The following is a 19,998-nucleotide window of genomic DNA, read 5'->3' as shown; positions in this document are numbered from 1 at the left end:
CCCAGAGACTTGCACAAGGACTTTAAAAGCTTCTGTTCAGGAAATTCTTCTCTTTATGTCAACAAAAACTAAACATTCTCATAATTGCCAAATTTGGAGAGACATCCAAAAGTCTTGCTGGAAGATGAAAGAGAGAAACCAGAAATCACTAGAGAAGAGTTCCAAAACATCCGAGAAAGCAACCCTGTGAATTCTCTTCCAAACAAGACTTTGTATCAAGAATCCTGCAAACTAATCAAGGTCAGTATCTAGTCATAATACAGGTATATCAGCACAGGTTTAGGCACTAGAAGACTGTTTATCCACTCAGCTATTAAATATACACCTTCTTAGGACAAACTGAACTTGCAGAACGCAAGGATGCTTGTTTAAGATTTCAGTAGCCATTAGTAAAACGTGGGAATACTTCATCTTTTAAATATGATTGTCTACCACAGAAATCCTTGGAATCATAGTAGTATTTTTAAAGTTCAAAGTGGAAAAGCATGAGTTGCTCCAACAGACTTCACTATTGTTCAGTACAGTATGTTTCACTTCCAAGAGAAATAGAATTCTCTATGTGATTGAAGATGACTTGTTAACCCAAAGTTACAGTGGGGACCAAGCAGCCTTAAAACAAGAAACTTTGTATTAGAAATACTATCTCCACAGATGCCTGCACGGAGCTGGCCTCTGACACACAGAAATAGGCTACTAACCTTCAACTATCCATCTGCATATTTGGATGCACAAAAATGAAGCAAGGTCCCAAACCCAGGATAATAATTCCAGTGCTCACATAACACGCTGTCAGGGACTTTGGTGCATGACAGTTAAAAGTCCTGAAACTCACAGGTATGGCATTAACTCTTAAGATAAAAAATAAAGGTGATGACAAATTTAAATAATTCATGGGCATTTTAGAAAAATGCTCTAACCTCTTCCAATTTTTCTAGAAGTAACAGATCTTTAAATAGAAAACAAGGTCTTTTGATGTGTTCAGATATTAACATCAATCTGTCCCAGGCTTGAATGCGTAATTCCACTCTAAAATGGGATGTTCTGCCTATGTAAGGAGGTAATAGTGAGAAACAAAGCACAGCAAACTGCATGCAGTTGGTCTCAGTATCAGTGGTTGCTCAGGGTTGATCAACTGATAAGACATTAAAGATATATGCTTCCCAGGAAAGTAAAAAGAAGGGGCTTGATGGTCCATATGGTTAAGTAGCAGCATAAGATGAGTCAAGTGCACTGAGAAAAAAAAATAAAAAGATTACTTTGAAAGACCTAGTCCATTTATTCTTCCATCTGGCTTTAGCTCTGGTGTCAATTCTAGTTTCTTCCTTACATGACCATTGAGAATAAGGGAACATTCCATTGGGTTTAACTCCTGTTTACAGATTTAATACCATGCAATTAATTAAAAATCCAATGTTCTCTGAAGCATCTTCACAGAATCTTAAGGGCTGGAAGAGACCTCGAAAGATCATCTAGTCCAACACCCCTGCCAGAGCAGGACCACCTAGAGTAGGTCACACAGGAACTCGTCCAGGTGGGTTTTGAATGTCCCCAGAGAAGGAGACTCCACAACCCATCTGGGCAGCCTGTTCCAGTGCTCTGTCACCCTCACAGTGAAGAAATTCTTCCTCTTATGTTCCAGCTTGTACCCATTGCCCCTTGTCCTGTCATCGGGCATCATTGAGAATAGTCTGGCTCCATCCTTCTGACACCCGCCCTTTATGTATTTGTAAACATTAATGAGGTCACCCCTCCGTCTCCTCCAAGATGAAGAGCCCCAGCTCCCTCAGTCTTTCATCATAAGGGAGATGCTCCGCTCCCTTAATCATCTTTGTGGCCCTGCCTGAGGAAGCTATGATCTTTCTGTAAATGCTTCCTATGAAGAAAGGCAGAATGAAACATCTCTGGCATCACACAAAATCAAGTTCCTCACCAGCTATTTCCTGATTCTGGGTAGAGGGACAAGAATAGGAATAGCTAACAGGCTTATTCCATAGAGATTACATGGATTTCTTTCTTCAAACAAAGTAAGAAAGAAGCACAACTAAACAACTAGTCAAGGTTTAGGTGGTGTTGTGGTTTAACCCCAGGCAGTAGCCAAGCACCAGGCAACTGGTCACTCAACTCCTGCCCCTCCCAGCAAGATGGGGCAGAGTTAGAGAAAAAAAGTAAAACTCGTGGGTGGAGAGAAGAACAATTTACCAGCTAAAATGAAATGAAATCTATTAATAACAATAATAAAATATATACTACTACTACTATTACTAGTGATGAAAAAGAATATTTTTTTAAAGAGAGAAACAAAGCTCAAGGGGAAAAAAAATGCCCAAGTGATGCACAATGCATTGCTCTGCACAACTGACAATGACTGGGTCGCCCCTGTCCCCTGAACATGGATCTGCCTTTCCTCACTAACTCCCCTCAGTTTCTATACTGGGCATGATGCCGTATCGTCCCTTTGGCTAGTATGGGTCAGCTGTCCTGGCCACGTTCCCTTCCAGCTTCTTATGCATCTGCTTGTTGGCAGGGCATGGGAAACTGAAAAATCTTTAACTTAGGGTTAAGTGCTAATTAGCAACAACAAAAATATCAATGTGTTATCAACATTATTCTCACACTAAGTCCACACACAGCACTGTACCAGCTACTGGGAAAAAAAAAAAATTACTCTATCCCAGATAAAACCAGGGCAGATGGTAAGAACCACTGGAAAAAGTTCTGATAAAAATCAAGAATTGTGGCAAAGCTTAAGTGTTTATTAGGGAAAAGAAGAAATAAATCCACAGGGATTACTTTTTAGTTTTAACTAGAAAAGTGAGATTTCCAAAACATTAAACTGAATGTATTTGCTCTCTCAGAAGCAATGGCCAAGGCAATTTCCTAACACATTTTCTAAGCCTTGACAGGAACCTAACTCCTTGAGCTCCAAAATCTTTGTACAATCCTCTATATTCAACAACTGCAAGTTTCCTTCAAGTTGTGAATGCAAAACAATTTCTAAATATTCTATCCACTAACTACCAGCGTTTCCACAGTTCTTCTCACAAATCCTGAAGGAAATGAGCTGCTGACAGAAATTCTAGTTTAGCAGTTCCCTAGAATGGAATGAGAAAGCCTAGGAACTTTGCCCTTGATGCCTACAGTTACAGATTTTCACTCCTAAATGCTGTTAATCTAAAGCCTCCACTTATTCTTTTAGAAGCCTTCTGTAACTGTCCCACTTCGCAACTAGCTCAACACAGATGGTACAAAACTTACCAAGAAAAACAAGGGTTTGGTTTGTAACATAATGCTGGAAAAGATGCTATGCCTCAGTTTATATTTTATAATCTGTTGCACAAGTCCCAAAGTAATTATCTGTTGTGCAATATGTACTTAAAATTTGGAAGAATGAAAAAGACCTCCCTCTATACAAGACACAAAATTTAATGAATAAAGTAATTATGATGCAAAAAATATCATGCACATACTTTGGGGGGGGGGGGGGGGTTATCATATTCAGGCTAGCAGCATCACTGCTCATTTTCAAAATTAAAAAACCACTGAAATGATCTATGTTAAAGTGACAACAGCTTAGCAGTCAGAAACTTACAGGTTTGAAGAAAACCAAGCCAAACCTCTAGTTCTCCAGTGTACTGAAGGGCCCTATGCCAGAAGTTCCTCAGTACAATTTTCTTTTGTTGAACCGCCTCAATTGCCTGCAAGTACAAGCTGTCAAAAGTTCTACAAATCTGTATAGAACATCTACATCAAGTAGTTTGACCTGTCTTCTTTTTTTTAAATGTCTCACCAGTTTTTATAAACTTTCTCAGAACCCCCAAGCAATTGATTTTGTCATTTATTTATTCTTTCATCAGTTTGGACTTATGACTTGAGTTACAGCAGTCACAACTAAAGCAGATCAAAATATAGGAATTTGTACTGAACAGTCTGTTTCAAATTCAAGCTGTTGTTTCACTAACAGAAAAGAAGGAAACTTTGTTTCAAGATTTAAAGACTTTGAAGAAGGAATTTCTGAACCATTATGTCACAAAATGTAATTCTTTAATTTGGTTTATTTATTAGTTTGAATTCTGTCCTACTAGAAGGAATTAAAGGGCACTCATGCCCTGAAAATTCACAAATCCTAGCTAAACAAACTACAACAGTTAGGGTCTGAAATGAAATGTGCTACTGATTTTTATATAAAGTAGGAGTTTTGAAGAACAATGCAGGAGAAACTCAAAACATTAAATATGGAAATAAGTAAGCAGAATAAAGTGTAACATATTCACTCAGACATCTGACTTCTGTATACAAAAGAACCTGGCTGCTCAGGACTGTATGTATGGTTGTCCTTTCTATTTTTTACTTCATCCTTAATCAGAAGGACAGATGCTGACGTCAAAACAGCTTCTTTCCCTGTCTAAATTATTTCCAGAAGGATGGAATGACAGAAAGGAAATAGTTTTCATTAGCTGGTATCAAAGTGTGGTATTTATTAGAACAATGCTAACTGCATTTTAGGAGTAATTGAGAATATAATTAGCTTTGCAGAGAAGCTTCACAGCTGAAGTACTGTCTCAATTCACAACACTGACGGTTCCACAGTCAGTTTCAACTACGTTGACTTGCAAGGCAATTGTGAAGGATTTGTTCTTTTTATAACTATTAAAAAAATTGTGTGTATATCATAAATATACATTAAGGAGATATCAGTAGAAGGAAAAAAGAAGTTTCCCTCTGAAAAAATGACCAAACTTTCCTATTAGTTTTCTTAAAGTTACTCAAGCAAAACAGACTTGAAAAAGGATCTGTGTGTCTAAAAGCCTGTAGTTTTTTCCAGCTCACTATCAACGGAGATAATTCTCTGTGAACCTGACTTCATTAATAGTCTTGAGATAAAATTAAAATTGCAAAGATAACACATTATGGCCTAAACATCACAGCTTTTGAAGGACTTAATACCTAAAGTCTCGAGACATGATAAATGACAAGAAAAACATTTAAAAGCTTACAAATGCTGAATGAGGCCACCAAGAATATAAACACTTTATAAGAGTACATAAATATCTCATTGAATAGCCTTTTGTCAGATAAGCTCTCCAATTCATCATAGGATTAGATCAGTTTTATTGTGGCGACTCAAAACACGATCAGTAAAAACTACCATTGAATTTAGTGCATCATTTTACCCCGTTTGCTCCATGCCATATTTTACATACAAAGTCATAATTGTTACAGTAAGGTGTAATGAAAAAGGTAATCTATGGTTTTAAAATAAACATATCTGTCATCCTTTTGTAGAGTCTGAAGAATGCACTTTAAGAGTCTTGCTTTAAAGAAGGTTATAACTATTTGAAATTCTTTGAAAGCAGAAGTTCGAAGCCAAACCAGCCAAATAATACCAAGATCTGGGACTCCATACACTCGAGAGAGTAAAATAACCCAACAACTCTATTTCAAAGAATTCACCTATAGCTACATCATGTTTAACAGTACATGGCATTTCTAAGATGCCTTTAAGGAAAACCACAACCCTGAGAGGAGTTAAAAATAGTATTAGCTACCCAGTGTGTTCAAGAAGTGGTCGGCCTTACCTGACTGTGGTTAATGGCTGCATGGTTACCATGAAATGGAGACTGTCGTTCTTTGTCACGGTGATGCCTACTGCTGTGTTTGCTTCTCTGCAATTGCTGACGCAATTTTGCAATCTAATAAAGGAAAAAAAAATCACTTTAGATTTCACAAGATATATTCCATAGGTTCATCAATTTATTCCATCGCTCACATTAATTTCTTCACTGTCACAACGTTCATAATTATTGCCAGCATTAGACTCAAGTTTCTGCAAACCTAACATCTTAGCTACCAGTTCAGCTAAAGCCTAGAAGATCTCTCTAGAGGTTAATGAAAGAACTTGAAATATATAAAGCATACTGCATCAAATCAGTATCAAATAACCAGGTATTTTAAACTTTTTACCAAGACCATGATCTCTATAATAAAACAAAACATTACAATATTGACATCTTCCTGAAAACTCACAGTAATGCCACATACCAGCAAAAAAATTAATCCAAAGCTATGTCAAATAATATCATTTCTAACCTCCTTGAGTTGATCATTACTGCCCCATGATGCTGAACGTTTGTGTGAGCTTCTCTTCTTTTCTAAATATTCTTCAGCCCAGGCACTTTCTGTCTGCAGAAAGATTACAGGATTAATTAAAAAAAGGTAATTCATACTTTCTAGTAGAATATTTTGAGACAAATTAGAAGAGATAACAGTGTTAAGATTTGACAGATTCAGAACTGCAAGTGAAAAGTAGTCCCTGACTAGAGGCCTTTCTGACAACGGAAATATGAAAAAGCAGTGTGAAACTGCAATGTAAAGAAAAAAAAGAAGAAATCTACCAAAAACCCCAACTTTCAGGCCTGCTCTTACACAGGGATATGCTCGTTTCCCTTCCAAATTATAAAGCAAAAGGCAGTATTAACAGCTAGATGTACCACAAGCTGCTATAGTGCTCTGAAGAACCAGTACAACAGTGCTGAATTGGAAAGAGGTGCTATATTTTATTTCCTGCACAGACGCCGACCTTGTTATTTCTGACACATTGGCTAGGGTAGGTTGGTATAAACATCGCGAAAATCTGCACCTGTACATCTTTGGAAGCATGTTCCTGCTCAGAAGAATGAGAAAAGGAACGCAATACATATAAGCAACACTAAAGCTACTGAAAAGCATGGAACAAATTTATCAATGCCTCAAAGGGCTTCAGATTTGCAGTTGTCTCAGGCCAAGCAGAAAGCATCACACAACACTAAACTAGTTTCACTAAATCAGCAAAGTCATTAACATTTAATAAAGAAAATTATTGCAGTGAAGAAGTTCTGAGAAATTCAAAGATATCATTAAGACAAACTGCATTTATATAAGGTAGTCAAATGCACAGACAAACCTGTGATAATATTGCATGCTTTATGGACAGTTTATATTCCCACCTAACCAAGTCCAGAATGGTCTTCAAAAACAGTGACTTCTAAAGGCTCTAAGAAGAGAGATAACATCTGGCAGGAATCTCTGCACAGTCACAGGAAATATACATAACTAAGCAGGGGGAAGGATTTCTGGAAGCAGCTTACACACACTGAAAGAGACAGTAAATTCCTTTAAATCCACTGTTGCCACAGTGTAGTTCTGAACATTCAGTGGTGATCCAGCTAACTTATCAAATCAGAGATATCCTACTTTCTCCTAGACAGAAACTTTGATTGCCCCAAAACCTTTACATCTACAGTGTGCAACAGTTGTTCTTACATTTGAGACTAAAAGCCTACAAGGCACAAGCTGACCTTACTTACCCTGGCTATACTTAGAACAGCAATGTGGTATTAATTCCCATTTTGCAGGGAAAACAGAGGTCTACTTCTGAACATACAAGCTGCAACTCTCATCAGGTTCAGTTACAGATGAAATTTTCATACAAATGAAACCTCCACTATCAGTAGTTTTCAATCTTCATCATTCCAAATAGAAAACTAACTGGGACAAATCTGAATAATAAAGTTAGTAGGGTGACATTCCTTTTTCATAGGAAAATTAGAGTCCATTAGAATCTGTTTTTCCAGAAAAGCACTCATGTATCTTTAACATAAAATAGAGTAATTAATAGTACCCATTCCTAAGCACCAATCTTTGTGTAGTCAGTTCCTAAACGTCAACCTGGAGTCTCATCCTATCCTCCAACTCAAGGAACAGTAAGCTTTACTAATTCTAACTTTCCAACTCAGCACAACCATTACACTTGCCTACAGGAATCTAATTAGCGCTCTAATCAGTCTTTGCATTTAATTTATATTCAAGACTTTAAGATCCAAGATTTACTCCATAAATTAATATCTGACTCAGTTTTAAAGGATTAAAGGTTGCTTTGATACTCATGCTTAAAACAGTTAGAAATCTTTTCAGAGCATGAGTAGGTACAATACATTAAATTATAGGAAACCTTTTTGTCAAAACAGAAATGTAATACTACTTTAGCAATTGTCCTCCTATGTATTCCTCATTTTGATTATACTAGTTGTTACCATTCACAACATCCTTTGCCTGTTCTAGAACTACAAAGAGAAATTAGTTTAACTCTAAATTTATTACAGTTACACACTTAAGAAAAAAAGTCTTAGAAGCAAAAAAAGTTCACAGTTGAAAGGAATTATTCTTTAAGAATTAAAAATTACAAAGCAACTGTCCCATTTTAATTTGTAATTTGAGATAGTGGTAATTCAAACAACCACAGGCAAAGACAAACAGGTTTGAATCAAAGTGGAAACAACACAAGATTACAAACACCCATTTTAACAGCACTTCAAACAGTATCTGCATGTATGACTCTAGGACAATCAATTTACATTTATTCATTGTCCAACAAACATTCTGCATATACATAGTATAAGTCAGTCTGGTTTTATACACAGATTTTGAGGGGCGGGGAGGGGGGGGGGGTAAGCCAAGCAGTCAAAGCAGGAATCTGACACACAGGAAGTCTCTGCGTGACCTGGGATCTCTTACACTGCTCTCAGCTATGACCTATGGGCACCTCTTTAAAGGCCTGCCAGCCAAAGTGTCACTAATCAGCGTCTTTTCCCAGTCTGCTTCCTGAACTACTCTACTCTGTGCCATAAAGCCACAGAATTAAGACACCTTGCGTACTCAAATTGAAAATCTTTTACACCTTAATAGATTGAATTCTTGTTCCCTAAATTTTTGAAATCTGAACAGATCCATTTCAGGTCCAACTTTGTGAAATCTGAAATTACACACTGGAGCCAGAGTATCTTGTCAGTGAAACTTCATTCAAACACCACAGCTCCAGAAACACTAAGCAATACAAATGGAGAGCCTATACTAACCTGGGAAACTCACTACTCTAAACCATATTTTAAACTTGTCCTTAGCTCAAATGGTTGCTGTCAAGTACACTAGAAAGATTAAAAGCCACAGTGTCATATCAACACATGCTTTGGACATATGGATGTGTCTGTATTCCAAAATTTTCTGCTGGTTTGATACATTTTAAATTAGGAGTGCAAACAGATCATTCTACTTCCCTTAGCAATATACTGACATCAATCATCATTAAATACACTCATTCTGCAGAAATATAAAATGCCCTTTATAATCTTCTCATTAATCTTTGCAAATGTTTCCCCTTATATATTAAACTCCCACTACCATAGCAACTAGATGTGTCAGAATTGGAAGACAAAAGACAAAATAAAAATGTAGTCCAAAAAGGATGATATCTAATTTAGCTGGAAAATACACATATTATAAAAGCCCAACCATAACTCAGACCAAACCACAACTGAGGTGAAAGAGATTAAGTGGATACAGCAAATAATTTTATTTTTATACCATGGACAAATGCTTCGGGGGAAAAAAAAGACCCCAAAACTATCCAAAGTAGTAAATCTGAAAATAAATAGCTAAGGCACTCACACTGGTTTATGTCTTCCCTTTAATGATGTTTTTCCATAGATAATCATGAACAGCAATTCCCGGTATATCATACACCACCTTCATCCTCCTCCAATGATTTGCTTACCTTTTACACTCCATCTTTTAACCCTTTTTCCAATTCATTTTCCTGCACAGAAATTTTTTTCCTCAGCTCTCCTTTTGTCCCAAGTTTCTATATCCACCTTACCCACCTGGGCATATTCCCCCACAGGAGATATACTATTTGAATTGTGGTCCTTTCTGCAAAACGTTGTGAGTCTTGAGGAGGCCATACAGTAACATTGCACACTACAGACGCCATCTGCTCAACGTTACACATCTGAGTAGACGACACACTGAAACCTACACAGCAACATTTTCAATATTGCTACCAAACCTAAGGCAGGCTCAAATTTGGGTATGTCCCACAGGCTGCTAGTTTCTCTTCCAACTGCATTTTGCTTATGTTCTTTGAATTGGTAGAGACCTGTTGTTGAAACCATGCTCTAGGAACAGGGACTTAAAATCCATTATGTTTGGCTCCTTCTCTCACTTTACAAGTTAGAGAAAACTACTGCTAGACCGCATCCACTGAAGGAGAAAGGAAACACTAGGATATTCTATGGAAAAATCTATCTGGACTTATTGCTGGATACAGTAGGATACTATGTAACAACAGCTCCCTTTGAGGGGAATGATAAAACAACTGTCAAGATAAGCATGTAACTCTCTTGTTCATTTGTTTGTTAGTCTGTCTTTACAATTGCCATAGTACTGAACCATTGACAATTTTACAAACTTTTAAGTTTTTGAAGTTTATCGGCAAATCACGTACTTTTTAAATACCTTCCTGAAGTAAATTTGAACACCACTCACAGTTCAATAAGGCAGCTCTTCAATGTATATAATCCTATACCTGGTGCACAGATGCTAGGTGAACATTGAAGGCTTTTTACAACCTGACGATCAACAGTCTATCACAGAAAAAGCTACAACAACTTTTATACAGGTACTACAAAAGATTTGTTATTCAGTTTTAAGACAGACATACATCTAGGAGTCACAAAGTCCTCTTGTATAAATTTAAAATAAATAGCACTTAACACATCTGCAATCTAGTGTACTGCACATTGCAAGAACAATGTGTCCTGGTTTAGCAGCTTTTGCTTGGTAACGGTGGAGGGGGGGGGGGTGCAGGCTGCAGTGAAGACCTGGTAGAGAGTTTGTGGACTCTCCCCTGGCTCCTTGGTTCTCACCCACCTCCGGCCCGGCTGGGCCAATCTGCCGTCTCTGTGATCACTACTTAGGGACAGGAATTTGAAGTGCTGGCAGGAGGTGTAAGAGTGATACAACATGGAGGCAACCACGCAGACCCCACAGTCAGAGAAGGAGGAAGGAAGGAGAAGCAATAGACCAGAGACCCCTCTGCAAGCCATGGCGAGAATGTAGGCTGTACCCCTGCAACCCATGCAGGGCCATGGCAGGACTGAGAGCCACCAGCAGCTCTGTGTGAGCGAGCCCAGACGGGTGAGTGACTGTGTGAGGAGGCAGCCATGGCACAGGCTGTGCTGGAGAGCCTGCACGCCGCAGAGTAGCCCCATACGAGAGGCAGAGACGAGCTGCAGCCTTTGGAATAAATGCGCGTCGGAGCAGCCCGTGCAGGGCTGCCATGCGTGTGAGGTATCCCATGGACTTGCAAGGAGGACGGGTGTGGAGCCCACCTGTCCTGAGAAGGGACAAACAGCAGAAGCTATAAGGAATAGACTGACTGAAGTCCCCACTCCCTGCACCCCCCCCGCCCCCCCCCCAGCCATTCACGGCGGGGAGGAGGTAAAGACACTGGAATCAGGCCTCTGAGCCCCGGAAGAGGGGAGGTGTGGCAAGAAGGTGTTCCTAAAAAGGCTAGTCGGACTCTTCATTGTTGTATTACTCTGTGTTTTATTTTGGTTATGTTTCGGGGTTTTAAGGTTATGTTTTAGTTGATGTTGCATTAAATTATTTTCTGTTTTCTTCCCCAAGCCGAGTAGCCTGGTCTGTTTTGTCCTGAACTTTAAGTGGCAACTAAGCTCTCCCTGCCCTTGAGCAATTCTCAGCCTCTTCCGTACTTGAGGCTAACCATGGTCTTTTGTTCTCTGATGGGCCTAAACGACAACACAATGAGAAAAGAGATGTGCAATACACTAGTGTTTTTCTGAGGCAAGAAGAAAGTGGAATTCTTAACAGATCTTACAGTTCACAACCTTTTGATAGAGAAGAATACGAATAATTCACATCTGTAATAGCAATTTGGAAGTAAATAGGAACTTGTAAGCAAGAAAAAGTCAGTGAATGTTTTCAAGGAAAAAGTTCCTTACCCTTAAATCCTGTCTTAACACTGAAATACTCCGAGTAAAAAAATCTGTCCTACCTGTGTGGCTTTGTCTCTCATACATGGAGCAGCTTGTCCGTGATTATCGCGAGGCCACTGTCCTGCAAGGTATGGAGCAGCAAGTGTATCCAATGAGGAAGTCCGGCGAATAATACTGGAAGGGCTTGATGAAGGTGGTCTTGATTTGTCAGCTAGAATAAGAACACTCCATTAGAAAAAAAGATAGATACTTCAAATATAGGAATTAAATTTGCTTTTCCAATCTCTATTCAGTTTTACTAAGCAGTGAACTGTGTTTTAATAGTTTCCTTAAAAACATCCTTAGGTCTCAAATGTTGCACTGGTACCCACACACCATCATTTGTACCGTCAAAGATACAATAGTCATTGGATTCTTAAATTCTGAAGGCTGAAAGAAATAAAAATATCTAAGTCTTCTCATACGTAGAGAAAATCTATGCTGAACTTTTTCAGTTTAACGCCAAGTTTAGAGTTCATCCCACTGACCCCTTACCCCTCACCTACTTTAACTCAAGGGATGTTATAAACCAACATGTTCTAACCACCCAGTATATAATATATGGCAGATCCATAAAGAGCTATGTCTAACTGATGCAGAAGTCAACTTTGGTAAGGTAATGACTTACATTTTACAAGATAATTGAGACATTTCCTCCATTACTTGCTACTTGGTAACTACACTCATATTTGTCTGATGCCACACCTTCTGCAACACCTAATTTTTAGTGTTTACATTGATATCACTTCTCAGAACAATTTAGATGCCAACATGAAGCCTTATTGAAAAAGGTAAAATAAAAGCAGCACAGGAAATAACGTGAGAAGGAAGAATATGGTTAAAAAAATGCATCTATACTTTAAGATAACACTGACAGACAGGAAAAGTAGCTCTAAGAGACTACAGTGCAAGATCGTAAGTGTAAACGTTGTGAAGAGAGGTTCCTCAAAATAGTAACTGAGGCTTTTTAAATTAAAAAGACCAACAAGCAGAGAAGACACAGGGTTTAGATATACATTTATGCTCAAACATTACTTGTTACTGGCTATTCTAGATGTCAAATGCAAATTCAGAGATCACAATGATCTAAGCTGACTATCAATTCATCTACTCCTCACAGAATCATACCTGAAACAATCATGTATTAATCTTACCTAGGCCTACAGGTACAAAGGCCTAAAACAAATGGCTAGAACACAGCAAGCAAGATAAAGAGGTCAGATGGAAGGATACTGCAAAAAGTCAGTCATTAGCTCCTTCCTGACTATGCTGTATTATGAATTCTGCACTAAAAGTATAAATAATGTAGCAATTAGTATTCTACATAATCTCACTTATGGGCAAAAGGTGTCTCTAATTAGGGTCTGACTTCTAATGTCAGATTTTATTATTTTCTAACTAGAAGTCCAGAATTCAATTTCTAAGCTATTTCAATCTACTAAAGACACAAATATTAATAAAACCAGTTAGGTATGAATTTCAGTGGCATGGACAACATCTTGTATTCATAGAACATCTGTCGTTCAAATGTCAGTCTTGTGACTTTATATACTAAATACCCTCATGCAAATTTTGCATTAGAAAAGTACAACTTTTTAATGTGGAAATAATTTCAGTTCAACTATAAGGAAATAATTATTAGCACTATAAAGCAGTCCAGAAACCTCATCTGGTACCAACATAGATAAAACCTTACTACTGAACTCACAGCTCTCAGAATAGCAGTAAAGCTCAGTTTTGGAATTACCATGCCCCTGAGACCCCTGTATCAAAGAAATACTATTACTACCACTACAGCACACTGAAGGTTCTGTTTCTATCAGAAGATTTCAAAACAATTCCTTTGTCTGTACTCTGGGAGAATTCGGTATGCTATAGCGATGTGTCATGCCTTAGAAATTACACTTGTTTCCAAAGTTACGTCAAATGTGTCAGTTACTCAGAAACAGCTACCACACTTCCTATTTATTTTTCTTCCGAATTATTATTCTTCCTCTTCAAGAAGCTTCTCTCTTGTTGCCAAACAGAAACAGAAAGGATGTGGGGGAAAGAAAAAAAAGGCATTATAAATCAGGAAGTGTATTTAGTCAGTCACATCATCTGTGAAGCCACTGCAACAGGCAGCTTCAAAACTGAAGCAGCACAACCTACCACCCTCTCCCCTCCCCCCAAAAAGTGGAAAGAATATTTTACTGAGCAAACAGAAAGAATCAAAACTGAAGAGCCCATTGGCTATTTAAGTTCAAGGGAAGTTGCTCATTTCCAAGCACAAAGTCTCTAAGTACTCTTTTCCTCTGATTTTATGAAAAATTCCTTCAAGGAATTATGTTTCCAAATTACTGTTATTTATATGGGGCAAGGATGTTTGGATATGTTTTTACTTTTGCACCTTCAAATATGCGTTTTAATACAAATTGGCAAAGACTACTTACAATTCCTCTTGCTGTTTCAAAACATTTCAATGCGAACGTACACAATGTTTTCATTGCACTTTTCTCCACAATACTTGAAGCAAGTGTTCAGCTGCTATTTTTCCTTTATGTGACCTACATAACACGAGATCTGCCTCTATAGAGATAACAGTTATAACAGCTGTGGCTGATGAAAAACAATGAAGCTGTTTCATCAAATATATGCTCCTTAAATATCAAGTCTGTTTTAATTGGCCTGATTATCTCTTTAAACCAATATTTGTGATAAATATCGACCTCCTATCCAATCAGCACTACTCTAAATCTATTTAGAAACAGAGTCATTCTGCAATCGGGCTTCAAACAAAGCAAAAGGGTTGAACAAAACATAAACAGAACATACATGATACAAATAATAAAGTTCAGATTGTAGGAAAATTGTAAGCAAGTTAACATATCTTTCACTAGTCAATGCAGTAAACTGCTACAGGGAAAACAGTAGTATCATACACATTTATTGCAACTGTGAAGCCAGGCACCCCCAAAGGCACCTGAAGCTACAGCAATCTAACAATGTGACTGAAGAGAAACATTGAAAAAATATAGATGCTTTACCAACAACTAAACACGAGCTCAGCAACAGGACACTGACTCAGAGAGGGGCTTAACATGCAAGTCCTTCAACTACAATTACAACTGAAAAAGGAAATTACAGTGTGAGAACATACACTTTTTGAATCAGTTACCTCACAGGAGAAAATTGTTGTAATAGAAAAGAAGGGGAAAAAAAAAAGGAGGGAAGGTCTCATACATTAGTAATAAGAGAAAAAACACATTGAAAATCCATCTTTTTTTAGGAAAAGTTCAGAACTGTTGTCAGAACTACAAAATAAGGATTACTGCTGAAGTGTAACTTGGAAGACTGAACTTACAGTCCTATGAATATCTGTCTACGTATTTTGAAACAAGCTGAGAAAGGAAAATAAAAATGCAAAAAAACTCACCCACTACAAAAGTAGCAAGCAGCAGCAGGAGCCCCTGGAAGAGCAAAAGACACCACTAACCTCACCAAATTCCCTGAAAGAGTTCTAATTGAAGCTTCTTATACAGGTAGGAAATCCAAATAAGCGAGAGTAAGACCCAAACTAACTTCTCTGCCACCTAGATATTTAGCTGAGCTTGTTCTATTTTGGTCAGTTTTTTTTGCTCAGAAAGGACACTGACTGTATCTCTCATGCATAGCTGTCTTTTCCCCAAACCTCATACAAACACAATTGATCTCAGAGGCTTCAGACAGTATCCAAAACAGACACACAGCACAACTGTGTATATTCTCTTTGGAAGACAATCTTGGCTATTGCCCTCATATAAAAGAAAAGAACTACACCCATTTTTACTTCCAGTAACTCAAAATGATCTCTTGGTAGGAGAATGTCTGAATTAATTTTGTTTTACAAAACCAAACTACAGAAAGTCCACGATGTTCAAGTTCCTTAACTCCAGTGCATTAAAACATTTTTTACCCAAATAAACTCTCTTGAAGTGTTGGCCACACCAAATCTAACGTGTGATGCTGCAAAAATGAATTAACTTTCTTTATACCTACTATTTGTTAAACAGCTTACTTAGGCAAGGCAGGCATATAACTGTACACAATGCCTTCTGTACTCTCGTATCCTACAATAGTATCACTTGTAACTACTGCAAAACCTTAACAAGTAATGTGGACAGCTCTGCAGCTACTATTGTGTCACTCACCAAATTCTTAAAATAAATTCTGTAGTGAAATTTAAAAGAGTGTGCTGGAGTTTCATTCCCTCTCCCTGTCCCAAAGAGTGGTTCACATCTGAACAATTTCAGGCTAATATGCTGTTATAACAATTTTCATAATTTCCTTTCACACAAGTAGACTTCAGTATTAGTCTTCCATATCACATCCTAAACAATTAAAGGCCAATCTAGTTCCAGACAAAACTAACCAATTTTTCTCCTTAACTTTCCGAGTGAGTTTAAACATTCAATATCAGAAAACTCAGCATCCAGTAGAGAAATCTCTCACAATCTTAAGCCACCTGACAAAGTCAGTAAACAACTGCTATTGCTTTGGTCTTCACTTTCTTGTTTACACTGCTAAGTGCATTATAACATTGTTGGAGTTGAACAGCAGAACTCTTCTGAGAAGTGTCTTATATAAGAACATGAGTAACAAGACCACATTTCATCTTTACTCAGTAGATAATCCAAGATAAAAATAACAACAAAGGTAGAGCATAAACATTTTTCTACCTCATTTCACAACAGTCTACTGGTAGGTCAAAACAACTTGACAGATTGGTTTGCAGCCAGGTAAAGATGCACATGTGGAAATCAAACCAAAATGAGACTGTAAGGCAGACTTTGCCATGTAGAAAACAGGCCACACCAGTGATGAGAAGGACAGAGCACATTAACATGCAAGCAGATGCTGAAGTTAGTGAAATAAGTGCCAGAGACTGCAGGGAGAAAACTTGGAAGTAGGAAGATCCAAGTTCTTGGTTGTATTTAGGAGGAAGGCATCAAGAAAAGCACAAAAATTTATAAATTGTGCCATGGAATCTTCAGTTTGTAATTATTCCATCAACAGAAATTTCAGTGAAGCATTTGCAGTATTTAGTTGCAACTCAGTTCAGCAAATAAGAAAAAAAAAATTCACTACCAAAACCATCCAAAACATGCTTTTAAGTCACATTTGTAAAATCATAAGTTGGGGTTCTCAAGTGTCAAGCAGATTGATGAAAACTACGTTCAAAACTATTTAACTACTTCCCAGAAAACTTGAAAAACTTGAAGCTAAGTCTAAAGTACATAACTTACAGAATCAGTTCTGAAGTTCAGAAGAAGCTATAATTTGTCTAACCTTGAGGTTCATTTTAATCTAAAAAATGATGGCTGCAGCTGTGGGAATGAACAAGTGTCATCATCAACTGAAAACAAGAAACAGGAAAACCTGAGTTATTCTGCAGTAGGTTTCTGACTGATACCCTGAAGTGACCTGCCAGGCTTCATGATTGTAGTCTCACAAGCAAAAAACAAAGTTTCACTTGCATTTTCTCAGCTACAACTAAGTTTTCTCATCTAGATGAAGAAAAAACTTAAGTTATCTAAGTCTCTATCAAGCATTGGACTACACAACACAAATGATAAGTAGTATTAAACAGGTTTAATTTACATTTGGGGCCAATATAAGAATCCTGAATATAAGTGTTCAGAAATTTAAACATATGGAAGAAATTAAATGGACACTACTATTTTCATGTCTTGTAAAATGCTAGTGGAGTTATCTTAACACAGCAGAGTGAATAAACTGTTTCCTTCCACATGCTAATTATTAGATCCAGTAAAGAACTTAGCATGGTTTCAATAGGCTTCTATGCAATGATCTGAAGGCAGTGTGATCTTTCCACCCTAAGTGATCTGACACATGCCTTTACAAACAGCTTTTGAACCTAGATATCAAGTTCCTCATTCTCCAGGACAGGAGATTTCATCTTGGGCAAAAGTTTCACATAAAGAAGACAGGATTTTGTGATGTGCATTAAGTCTTTCAGATTACCAATTAGCACGAATCTCAAATGAAGAATCCATACATTCCTCAATCCAAAGCCTCAGAATATAAGCTTTAAAAATCCACATTACTCTTATCTGGAAACTAGAAAATCTAATTCAGAACCTAAACACCTCTGTGGCACTGTTCTCTTACTCTACAGACAAGCAAGTTATATGTCTAAATGAAAAAAAAAAAAGAAAAAACCAACAAAAAACCCCAACACAGTACTCTGGGCATAATCATTACTTCAGAAAGCGGAAGCAACATTTGGAGAAGAGTTAAAGGGAAATATGATGGTCCTAGATTTCTACACATATACTTCTGTATATCAGTCAACTTCATTGTGTAAATTCATGAAAAAGTGTAGCTGGAAAGCTTCAGTATCAAAAGTGGCAGATTTTTTTCCCAGATTTGAGAACACAAAGCCTCACTCATCCTTTTCGAAGAAAACTTTTATTCCAAAAAGGACTTACATATGTAAGCCTCTATTATCCTCAAACATTCGACATACTGCTTAAATTTCAGCATTCCCAGTATGTTTTGATTATTCAAAAACATTTAAAAAGCAGTTTGCTACAAAATGCATGTAATTCCCACACTATTTTCTATCTTTGCTGTAGCACAAGCCTGTCATCACTCTTCAAGTTCACACATCCTTCCACAAGGTTCACATTAAAAGTAACTACTATGAGAGACACTGAAGACTTCTTACATGTATGTGCAATATCTACAGTGCTAGCTCCTTCTCTCATTGCAGGCTTGCAGACACGGCTTGGATCAAAATCATGCAACACCTGGCACGAGATGTACAGAAAGGGAAGAAGACGTGAAGGCTTCACAATAGCCCTCGAACACCAAATCATCTTAAGCTTGTACTGAAGTATCTTAAGAATGTCTCCTCCATCACCGACTCATGTGGAAATCTTTGGCAGTACTCGCAGAAGTGCTACAGGAGCGGCTGCAATACCCCACATAGCATGTTTGGCTTTCTCCGTCCCTCTTCTCAAAACCGGGAAGCAACAAAAGCAACAAGCCCTTAAACACACAGACGCTCCGCACTGCTGCCGCCGCCATACGGAGAAGGCTCGAAAGAAGCAAGCAGCCTGGGCACGGCCCCTGTCCCTCCCCGCCTCTCCCCCGGGAGCACGGCATACAACTGCAAAGAGGGTACCGCCGACCCCAGCCCTCACACCCCGCAAAGCGCTGCTGAAACCCAGCCCTACCGGGCCGCCTCACCAAGTGTCCTTCGCCGCTGGGCCCCGGCTCCCCAGCAGCAGTCTGGCCACGAGCCCCGCCGCTCCCCTCAATCAGGGCTCCCGCCGGGCGGCAGCAGGTGCGCGCAGGACAGGCTGACGGGAGCGCTCACCTTTGCAGCCCGGGGAGCTGGGGCTCTTCCTCTCTGGGGAGCTGCTGCCTTGCTCCGGTGAGAGTCGCCGGTGCCGGACCCTTCCCGCTGCTGTAGCGCTGCCCTCCGGTAGCGGAGACACCGGAGAAGAGCAAGGCGAGAGCCCGCAGCCCGGCGGAGGCGGCGGCGGCAGGTGGCGAGGCCGCGGTGGACTCCCCCGCGCCCCGCCGGCACGCGTGGGGCTTCCCCGCGAGGAGGCGGCGGCTGCCGCTGAGGCGGCGGCGCTGCTTCCCCCTCCCCCCGGCGTCTGCGTGGCCATGGCGGGGCCGCCGCGACCGCCGTTACCGGCGGGCGCCGCGCGCGTAGGGCTGATGCTGCGCGAGGCGGGCGCAGCGCGTGGGAGACCCCCGCCCGGGGCGCTCGCGCCGCCGCTCCTCGTGGGGCTGCCATGTTGCTGCTGCTGCTTCAGCTGGAAGGGCACCGTGGCCCGCATGGGCTGGAGACGGCTGCTCGCTCCCGCTCCGCCACCCGCCGCCGCCACGCCGCCTCCCCCCAGAGAAGTGGCCAGCGTCGGGGAGCCGTTGCGCCTCACGCGCTGGTGGGACATTGTCCGGCGGTAGCCGGGGCTCGCAGACAGTCAGCGGCGGGGAAGGAAAGGAGAAGCACGAAGCGCGGGCAGGTCCTCGCGGCGGGGACTCAACGCTTCAAGCGGCGGCCGTGTCTCTGTCCCCTGAGCGCCGTCCGCTGACCATGGAACCCTTCACTGCCCCCGCAGCCTCCGTGCGCCTC

At 39.6% G+C, this 19,998-nt stretch overlaps 1 protein-coding gene across 1 annotated transcript in view; it reads right to left on the bottom strand.

Moving 5' to 3' along the window:
* FAM117B (family with sequence similarity 117 member B) overlaps window positions 1–19,998 on the bottom strand; it is a 29,243-nt gene extending 9,245 nt beyond the window's left edge. Inside the window, exons 1-4 of the mRNA XM_062002691.1 lie at window positions 19,231–19,998; window positions 11,888–12,039; window positions 6,088–6,180; window positions 5,577–5,690 (exon numbers count right to left, since the gene is read on the bottom strand). Of these exons, the coding sequence (XP_061858675.1) occupies window positions 5,577–5,690; window positions 6,088–6,180; window positions 11,888–12,039; window positions 19,231–19,816 (945 nt within the window). The 5' untranslated portion in view covers window positions 19,817–19,998. The remainder of the gene's footprint in view (window positions 1–5,576; window positions 5,691–6,087; window positions 6,181–11,887; window positions 12,040–19,230) is intronic.

This window comes from Colius striatus, chromosome 9 (assembly GCF_028858725.1).
Source record: "Colius striatus isolate bColStr4 chromosome 9, bColStr4.1.hap1, whole genome shotgun sequence".
Classification (NCBI taxonomy): domain Eukaryota; kingdom Metazoa; phylum Chordata; class Aves; order Coliiformes; family Coliidae; genus Colius; species Colius striatus.
The sequence above is the reverse complement of the archived record's forward strand: the minus strand, read 5'-3'. Positions and strand labels throughout refer to the sequence as shown.